Source organism: Poecilia formosa, unplaced genomic scaffold (assembly GCF_000485575.1).
Source record: "Poecilia formosa unplaced genomic scaffold, Poecilia_formosa-5.1.2 Scaffold9, whole genome shotgun sequence".
Lineage (NCBI taxonomy): Eukaryota > Metazoa > Chordata > Actinopteri > Cyprinodontiformes > Poeciliidae > Poecilia > Poecilia formosa.
Genome location: NW_006799948.1, coordinates 3,249,266 through 3,259,326, shown reverse-complemented (window position 1 = coordinate 3,259,326; position 10,061 = coordinate 3,249,266). Strand labels below are relative to the sequence as shown.

The 10,061-nt window shown below is 41.6% G+C and overlaps 1 protein-coding gene and 1 long non-coding RNA gene across 3 annotated transcripts in view; both read left to right on the top strand.

The window, feature by feature from the left end:
- The window catches only part of LOC107833855 (uncharacterized), a 15,090-nt gene extending 5,716 nt beyond the window's left edge, over nucleotides 1-9,374 (top strand). Inside the window, exon 3 of the long non-coding RNA XR_001659631.1 lies at nucleotides 9,364-9,374. This is a non-coding gene — a long non-coding RNA (uncharacterized LOC107833855). The remainder of the gene's footprint in view (nucleotides 1-9,363) is intronic.
- On the top strand, nucleotides 408-8,646 carry tmem168a (transmembrane protein 168a). 2 transcript variants are annotated; one of them, XM_007578665.2, is made up of 6 exons: nucleotides 408-506; nucleotides 1,679-2,635; nucleotides 3,349-3,624; nucleotides 4,859-5,001; nucleotides 7,296-7,576; nucleotides 7,976-8,646. In XM_007578665.2, the coding sequence occupies exons 2-6, from the start codon at nucleotides 1,799-1,801 to the stop codon at nucleotides 8,524-8,526; spliced, it is 2,088 nt and encodes a 695-aa protein (XP_007578727.1). In that variant the 5' UTR covers nucleotides 408-506; nucleotides 1,679-1,798; the 3' UTR covers nucleotides 8,527-8,646. The 2 variants fall into 2 exon arrangements, with proteins under 2 accessions (XP_007578727.1, XP_016519632.1); XM_016664146.1 differs by lacking the exon at nucleotides 408-506 and adding an exon at nucleotides 730-900.
- Nucleotides 9,375-10,061: the final 687 nt, after the last annotated feature.

Below are 10,061 nucleotides of genomic sequence, written 5' to 3'. Positions count from 1 at the left end.
TAGCTCATAATCAAACAAGCTTGTTGCACAGCCTGGAGATTTTTGGAAAATTTTGAATTTTCCAGATGTCAAAAATCTTTTGAATTAAATTGTGGACAACTTATTCTTATTCTTATTAAACATGGGGAACCTAAATGTAGTTTTATATTTTTATTTCTTTTAGTTTTGTTGTTTTGTTTGTATTTTCTTCTAATTCATGTGAAAGCACAAGTGTTGTTGTTATTATTATTATTATTATTATTATTATTATTATTATTATTAGTAGTAGTAGTAGTAGTAGTAGTAATATATATTTGACTGAATGCTTTAAGAAATGTGAGGTTTATCTTTATTTATCTAAGGTGATTTTTTTTTCAGTTTTATTTGTGGGGCATTATAACACAAATACAGAAGAAATGGCTGCTTTTGTCTGTACAACAAAAGCGAAGCGACACCCGTTTTACCCTAATGAGATTCCGTAGTGAGAAATCCGGAAGCACTGCTGTTGACAGCTAAATACCCAACATGTAAGTCACTTTCTTTCTCTTTTTTTTACCATTATAAAACAGATATCACATTTGTTTTCCGCTGTTTTATTCTTAGCGTGTGTGAAAGAAACAGTCGGTTGCTCCCGTAAGTTAGAGAGCCGTCACAAATTAGACGTAGTGTTAGCAGAGAAAGCTAACATAGTGAGCAAACTTTTCAGCTTCAGTGAGTGCCACATCGTCACAGACAGACAATAGGGCCTCAGTTTGCTTTTAACGCTGACCAAACAAGACACGCATACTTGTGGTCGCTGATAGTTACGCTTAGATGGTTTTGTAGCTTGTTTGGAGTCAACATTATAAGCTGTCATGGTGATTTAGATCTGAAATTATGTAAAATGGGAGCTCAACTGTCCGTAAACTGGCCGATTAAAAGGTTCGGAGCCACATTTTATTCTGCACGTAGATAATATGAGCATGAATGAGGCATACCTATGTTGTTAAACAGCATTCAGCAGAAGGCTCGAAAGAATCCGAATTTTCTAGTAGTAAGCCTGCGAAAAACTGTCTAAAAAAACTTTAACTTATGATTTGTTTTAGAAATTGAATTATTTTTCATTAAATAAATGTCCAGTTTTTGATTCAGGATAGTGCTTTTATTCAGTCTAAAGCTCGCATTTGTTGTGGTGGTTATAGTTTCGCCAGTGAGGGGGAATATTTTTCATTGAATCGAAAACGGATTCAGCATTTCATCCATCCATCCATCCATCCATCCATCCATCCATCCATCCATCCATCCATTCATCCATCCATTCATTCATTTTGGCTAAATCTGGGTTTTGTTAAGACTAGAGCATGTGCTCTCATAATACTTTTTGTTTATGAGTTGTTGAAAATGGGAACTAGCAGGGTTTGGTAGACATCAAGAATCCCACTAATCTTTTCCGTCATAAAAGGAATGAAAATATAAAATAATTAGTTAAATTTGTTTGCGTTATATTGCCAAAAACTTTAGAAACTGCAGTCTACAGCACAAAGATCACAGCTGTTTTTAAAGGGACAGCAAAGACAGAAGCATAAAAACCAATCAAGGGAATGAGCTGGAAACTGAATAGTGTGCTGTAACTATTTGACTTTTTCTTTGAAAGCTACATTTATGACTCTTTATTTTCCAGTAATCATTTCTCTTCCTTTTTTTTTTCTTTGTTCAACAGGGGTTGATTTTGTGGAAGATCAACATGAGTCAAAAGTCCTCAGAGGAGAATAAAAGCAGGACACTGATCCGGTGTTTTTCTCTTTGTTCCGCGTTTGGATAAGTCGAGTTCGAGCCGACCATGGACCGGGAGGATGAGGAAGAGGAGCTGGCGGTCAAGGCGGCACCGAAGGAGGTGGACGTGTTCACATCCGTGTGCTGCCTGGGCTACTTGTCCAGCATCAACCTCCTGGTGGCGGTGTGTGTCGGCATGTACGTACGCTGGGAGGTCACGAGCGAACCCATGATCCTGGTCATCTTCATCCTCGGCCTCTTCGTCCTGGCAATCGCCTGCATCCTCCATTACTACTTTGCCATGGAGAAGGCCAGCCTCAGCTTGTTCCACCTGTGGTTTGGCTTCCTGCTGGGACTCCTGTGCTTTCTCAACAGCCCCGCCTTGAATTTGAACATCACAGAACTTGTTGCCAACTATCTCCTCGTGGCCAGCGTGGTGATGAAGGCGGTGTGGGCCGTGACTGAGCGCATATGCCGCTCCGTCTGCTCCAAACCCATGCTGCTGTCGTCGTCCGAGTGGCTCGAGCTGCTCGGGTTTGGAATCGCCAGCACCACGATGCTCCTTTCCAAGTCGGCGGCCATTGTCGGCTTGGTAGTGGCTCTGGGAGCTCTCATCGTGGACTTGAGGATGAAATCCCTTCTAGCTTTGCCCAACTTGATCTGTTTTGCGTTGGTTACTTCGCTTGTGTTCTTTCAGGCCTTAAACATCCCAGCCAACCCTTATGCCTTAGGTTGCTACCTGGGCAGGCAGCTCTGTGAGCCCGTTTTGGACGTGTACTTTAGTGGGCTCGGGCCCAGTGAGCGCTGGATGCCAGTGCTCTCACTAGGGAAGGTGTGGAGGAGACTGTCCCTGTTTCCTCTGTGTCTAATGGAGGTGGCCTTCTTTGTCTTCGCTGCCTTAAAGGTGAGAACACCACTGTCAGGGAATTGTTCATTTAAAGCAATTTTACTGTCACGTATCGGTCTGATAAAGTAGAAGGAGCTCAATGATTTCCATTTGCATTATTTATCGTTTTTTTTCTTTTTCTGTCTCTCCACCAAAAAACTGGATGACAAAAGTTTTCAGTCTCAGCTATCCCTTTTTTTTTTTTTTGGGGGGAGGACAATTTTGTTTACAGAGACTTCATAATTCATCTTATTTGCTATTCATGTTTATTTATTTTGTATATTTAAAATGTCTTCCAGTTCCAGTTCTTAAATGGTTATTGGAATGTAAAATTTATTGATCTTTGAGAATGTGTCGTTGCGTTGTCGTGGTGGCAAAACCACAATTCCAGTCATTTCAATTTATTTACAGTTTATCATCCAGCAAAATGTATCACCTTGACTAGTCTAGTCATGTACAGGTTTTTTTGTCGTTAACTTTTTCCCGTGTTTCTATGTTAATCCGCAAAGTGTGACAAACTAAAGCAGCTTTTAAGATTACTTTTTGTAAAAAAAAAAAATAAAAAAAAATCTATAAATAAAGAAAACATTGATCATTAGCCTCCCTCTTCAGATTTCTCACCTACTTCGTGTTGGTCTATCTGTCTGCGCGGAGAATTGCAAGGGTTGTGAACATTTTGCCAATGTTTATTATATGGATTTATCAAATCTTTGTCTCCTTGTCTCGGACAGCTTGGCCACTTGGAGCTTTGGTATCTGGTGATCCCCGGCTTCTGCCTGTTTGGCCTTTTCTGGGCCATCTGCCACGTCATTTTGCTGATCACTATTTGGGGCTTCCACACCAAGCTGACCGACTGCCAGAAAGCCTGGCGGACCCATCCGTCAAGTCGACGGAGTCTGGACCAGGTCATGGCCTCTCGGGGCATCCGACACTTCTGCCTCATTTCAGAACGCCTCGTCTTCTTTAGTCTGCTGTCAACTGTCATACTGGGAGCTGTGTCGTGGCAGGTAAGACATAGGCTTAGAAAGTCGTTACATTTTGCCTCCATCTGCATGCGGAAATGTTTATGGGTCACCCCAATGATTATCGCGAAAGTTTTTGTCTACATCACTGTCTTTACATGATTTCTTGTCGCTCCCCAAACGGAGCCTCTTTTGCCTCTTACGCGAAACAAATTTAAATATCCCAATCTCCTTGCACGAATAGCACTGATATCTTAACTGGCCTTATTAGGTGTTTACCTTGGAAGAGTCTTGTGGGCACCAGTCCTGATTCACAAAAACGGTGAATCATGGTTGCTACCAGCTGTGAATGTGCCTAAAAAGCTTTCTTTAGTTTACCTGAGATTTAAATGCAACGGAACTCGAATTGCAGTGAATATCTTCCAAGGTTGACCACATAAGTCCATGTAGCTAAAGTTTTATTGTTGCATATGTAAAATATCATTTAACAAAACTACGGCTGCAGCTAATTATTTTCATCGGTGAGTATTCGATTGAATGAGTTACCAGATAAAAAGAATTGGTCCATTCTGCAGATTTTTTTATTTAACTTCTTAAGCTTATTTTCACAAAAAATACGTTTAAAAAAATGCCCAAAATGCAATAACATATCATTCCTTTCATGTATTTTTGGTCATTTCCACCAATAACCGATTATCGAATTAGTTGATGATTATTTCAGTAATTGATTTGTCACGATTAATCAGATTAAATGGTTTTAAGCCGTAATCAAGATGCAATTCGTTACAGTTTCAGCACCACGTTGGTTGAGCAGGTAACGTTTTTTTTAATGAAGCTAGGTGTGTGAATGCATTTGAAAGTGAATTTATTCAACCGAACGCAGCATTGGCTTGGCTTTTGTCAGAAACTGTTTTCACGAGGTTCACTCAGATCGCCGTGTCACTTTGTTTTTCATTAAATTCCCGACCGTATCTTACCAAAAAAAAACGCAGGTCAGAAAACTGTTAAGTTTTAATATTCAGCAACTGAACGACAACTTCAAAGCGCAATCATAAATCAACCCCCTGGCTTACTCGTTTCTGTTCGGCGTAACGCGACTCTCTCTCCATCAAGATGGCCCATCATATTTTACTTTTTTGCCTTTCGATTAACGGCACCGTCGGTCCCCGACTGTCGTTTCTGTCTCGTTACGTGTCGGCGCCAGTTAAGTGAGCCTGTTTATCTCGACGCCAGCCGCTTGTGGCTAAACAAAAGCGACTGCCTGTTTGGATTTTCGCAGCCCTCCAACAGTCTCTTCCTGAGCGCCCTGCTGGTGGTGTTGCCCCTGGAGTCTCTCACACACGGCCTGTTCCAGGACCTGGGCAGCTGCCTGGGAGGAACCTGCGCTGGCTACGCACTGGTGATACCGACCATCTACTCCAGGTATGTCCGTCCCGTCGCAGACGTGTGAAAGGCCTTAAAATTAAGTCAGTCGCAGATGCGTACGCTGAAAACTGACTCTGTTTTCTTTTACTCGTTTTAAATAGAGTAGAAACAAGTACCATAGGAAAACAGGCATTTCGGTTATTTCGTTTACTTATTTTGGACATTCAAAATGTCTCCCAGTTCCATTGTTGAATGTTCTGTAGAAATTAAGGTCTTATTTTATACTTGAAAGGATGTACTTGCATTAATATGCCATAATAATAATTATTATTATTATATATTAAACGAAAGCAGAATAGAATAGAATATACTTTATCGATCCCCAAGGGGAAACTGCTTATTAGTTGACAAGCTACTCCATCCAAAATGGTGTCAAAAATGGCAATATTCTCTTTTACTGCAATCATTTCTTGGATAGTCTGTCATCATGACAGGACGAACTATTGATTAATAACTTAAAATACTGACAAGACCACATTTAAAATATGTCAAAACCTTTCCTTTGGGAGGTAAATATTATTCCTCTCCCTCTCTGGACTTAACACAAGACTAACTGGATAAAAAAAAAAAAAAAAAAAAAGTTGCATAAACATGTTAATATTTGAACCCTGCAGGGATCACCATGGGTGTCTTTTGCAGCATACCAAGTTGTTCAGCTGCAGCAGACTCTGAGTTAAAAAAACAACAAAAAAAAACAGTGTTTTTGAAGTTGCCTAGTCAGTCAACAGAAGCTAAACACCGCTTACGTGCTCGTGTTTTCAGACATAAGAGCACCTTGACTGTCTGGATGCAGACAGTTTCTAGTGGTATTTCTGGCTACTGTCGGAATGCCAAGTCTTTTAGCTGCTTGTTGGCGTCTGGAAAACACACACAGCTTACTCTAAAGGAAAAATATTATTTTTTTGTTTTGTTTTTTGGCGTTTTTGGTTTTTCTGGGCACAAGTCTAATTCTGTAGGGAAAGACGAAGGGAGGAAATCGGCAATAAATAATCAAAACCTCTTGATGGTTGCACGCCGTGTTTTCGTACTTGCAGCACCCTCTCGGGGAGATCAGAGAGGTAAGGAGAGGGGACACAAGTTTGGTAAAAACAAAAGGAAGAGAGATCTGAAGGCTTTAAGCACCGAGAGAAGGTGGTGGAGGCAGGGGACACGCAACTGAGGGGAGGATTTTATTTAAGAGGGGCAAGAGGGTGAAGCTCTGAGGGAGCCTGGGAGAAAAGGACTCGATTTCTTTTATTTATTTATTTTAAAGATGAAAGAGGAAGTGTCACAGGGTAAGATGTGGTCTGAATCAGAAAGCGCCAGCTTCGTCTCCCAAAAGCACAATGGGATCTGAAACGATTAAGAGTTTTCGTTTTTTCGCATTCATCTACTGCCACAAAATGTAATATATTTTATTAGAATCACATAAAAGTAGTTCAAACAGGGTGGAATTGGAGGAAATGGAATGCGTGCAAAGCACTCCCACACCATCATGCTGCCACTACCAAAGCAATTTGTCTTTTGCCAAAGAAAAAGATTCCCCACCTCCATGCTTTGCATCGCGGACGATGTGTTCAGTGTCATGCTACTTAAAAATAGCGACGTTTGTGGTTGTAACCTGCCAAAATGTTAAGGGGAAGAAAAAAAAAGCAAGGATTAGTTTCTCTTACTAAAATTAGAATTTTTTTATTTATTATTATATTTAGATTTTAAGGAGACTTTTCACCTCAGACATTCAGATAAACATTTTAAGGATATGTTTGGAGGTGATGGTGAGGGCACAGGGGTGTGTTACGTGTTGTGGCTCCTGTATGGAGAGATCTGTAAGTATGATGTATGACTTTGCCATCCACTTGACCATGAATAACATCAAGCCCTGAAGATAAAAAAAAAGAAAAGATTAAAAAAAAAAGAAAGAAAATATACAGCTGCCCCGAAATGCTGAAAGCCTTGACTCGTTGTGTGTGTGTCTCTCTTATCGTGTTGTTGCTACTGTCCGGGAAAGCATCCAAATACTCTTTGAGCTCACCTGTTTTCAACCTTGTTTTTCATTGCCTTGACCCATTTCTGCCCTTGTTTTTCTATTTTTTCTATATTTTGCTTTCTTTCTCTGTTCCTGTCCTCTGTTCGTAACGTTTCTCAATGGAAAGCAAAGACACTTCCCTGCTCCCAGCCGCGTGCCACTCCATCCTCCACTCTCTCTCGCGAAGGGAACGAACCGAGTCGTTTCGTCTCTTCTCTGCTGGTGTCACTTCTCCGACTTCCCCGCTCTCACGTCTCTCTCTTCTCTCTTTCTCTCTGCGCCTCAGTGCCAGCGGCCAGCCCACCACCCTCCTGCCTCCTGAGCACGTGCAGGAGTTGAATCAACGCTCCACGACCATGCTCAACAACATGCAGCGCCTCTTCACGCACCACATGATCCAGTCGTTCGGCTGCGACTACTCCACCAGCGGCGTTACCTTGGAGACCGTGCAGAACAAGCTCCGCAGCTTTCTGGAGGTCCGGACGGCAGACGGGCCTCGCCACGACACGTATTTGATTTTCTACAGCGGGCATTCTCAGAAGGGCACCGGGGCCTGGACTCTGGCAGGTTAGTGCCCAGCTGCCATCTTTGTTGTGGTGGCAGATGCGTGATATTACAGCACAATTATTTGTGGAAAATGTTTTCTTGCCATTATACCCCCAAAATATTCTGCTCGTATTCCTTAAATGTCTCCATTTTTGTCGCTTGTTTGCCTGGAAAGTCCAATGTCGACCAAACATGTGAAATTTATGCATAAAAGGTCTCGGTTTGGTCGAAGTGAACTTTGAATGCGTACATGAGTGCAAACTGACCGGAAGCATCATTTAAAGACTTAATTTTTGTATTACCCTGTTTAACTTTGTCTGATATAAACCACTTGCTCAGTGATCTGAGACATTAAAGTGTGACACAAAAACCAAAAATAGAAGAAATCTGTAAATCACAATGTCCTTTTCCTTCCCCAAGGAGGCGAGAGTCTGCACCTGAGCCAGCTGCTGGACATGTGGAAAGAAAAGAACGCCGGCCACGGCTCCCGCCTCATCGTCATCCTGGACACGGAGAACTCCCTCCCGTGGGTCAAAGAAGTGCGCAGAGCCGAGGGCGTGTACGTGGCGGTGCAGGGGGCCGAGCTGCCGCCCTCCAGGCTCGACCCGGAGTTCGGAGACGTCCCCCTCCTCGGCGACTTCACCTCCGAGTGGGTGGAGTTCAACTGCGACCCGACCGGCGACGCCCAGTGGGCCGAAAAGGGCAGGACCGTGACGGCCACGTACGGCGTGTCCAGGCACTGGAGCGACTACACGCTTCACCTGCCCACCGGGAGCGACGTGGCCAAGCACTGGAAGACCCACTTCCCCAAGGCCACGTATCCCATGATCCACCTGTCCAACTGGTGCTGCGGCCTGAACCTGTTCTGGCTGTGCAGCGTGTTTCTGCGCTGCTTCAGGAGGTGCAAAATGACCTGGTTCCCTCCAGCCGTTCTGGACACCGGGCAGGGCATTAAACTGGTGCATTCATAGGAGACAAATGGATTAAAGTTTAAAAAAAAAAGAAAAAGTTTGGGGTTTTCTTAATCTGAAGAGGGTGGGTTTGTTATTTTTTTCAGTTAATTTTCTATCAAAAGTTCTTTATATCTAAAAGAAATGCTTTTTATATTTTTTATTTACGTTATCATTATTTTTAATGTTATGTGTCACAGTATATATATTTTTTTTGCCGCCGAAGACCAAATGAAAGACAGAAAATGAGAATTGTCTTACAACTTAACTTTTTTTTTTTTTTTTTTTTTTTAAGTTTTAAATTGTGCCATTTATTTATAAAGTTCTGCCTTTACTAAGGGATTTGGGCTCACCATGCCTGCGATCTCGTATCCTCTTATGAATCAATGCTTTACAAAAGTGACTTTACACCGTTCCGTACCCTCTCTTCAGTCGTTCCCCCCCTCCCCCCAATCAAGCTTAAGAGTTCTTGCATTCTGTACAAATTTACGCTGCAGTGTAGAAAGCATCTAATCACCTTCGTTCTGTTGCACAGAGCACCAGACGATTCCTCCGTGCGTTGCTGCTTTAAAGGGAGAGTGTTTCCAAAGAAGGTCAGGTAGCGTCGTTCACATGCAACTATCTCTACTGTTGGAACAAATATTGCAACAATAAACATGATCAATTCTGCTTTTGTCGGAAATATTATTGAAAATGGCTATTTAGAGTGTTGGTCTTTCAAATTAAATGCAGTTTAAATACATGAAATTTTGATGTATTGTGAAAAAAATATGCAAAAGCTTAACGTAGGGCGCATCATTTGTGGAAATACACGCGCTTGTTAGATAAAACTTTCACCGGATGAGATCAATACAACAGCTGTGCCTTTTTAGAATATCTCGGATGTTTTATAAACACTTTTAAGTCTGCATTGAAAATTAGCAGATTGCATCGTAACTTTTGCACCTGCGATGGCATTTTAAGAGGAAATATAGATGTTTTTTTTCATTACTATTATTTTTGCAGTTCTTTCCAGAAGTCTGGCTCGCTGTGTCTCGCCGTGCGCCCGACTCTGAAATGTCAAAGCTATTATCTCGCATTACAAGTCCGTTCAGAGGCTTTTACACCGTGCTGGATTTAACGCTACTTGCTGGACAGACTGCTCAATTTTCGCAGCAGTGGTGCAACCAAAGGGGAAAGGGTTGCGGCAATGGTCACATCCATACAGTAGATTTCTTCAGGTATAAAAGCTTTTATCCCTATTAATATTAAACGACAAGAAGACAAGTTATAATTAGATGTAATGTTTTTTTTTGTTTGTTTGTTTTTTTTTTCATTCATTTGCATGGCTTTCGGTTTTTGGTGTCCCATTCGAAGATTATCAATTTCCCCCCATCTGGTCACTTCCTTCAAATAACTTTGAAAGTGAACTTTGAGTGTTTTTTTTTTTTTTTAACTGTTTCACAATCTGTAGAAAACACAATATTTCACAATGAGATAACTTGTAGTTGACCTAAAGTGCTATATTCCAATATAAAAATATTGGAATATAAAAATATTCAATTAATTATGCAATC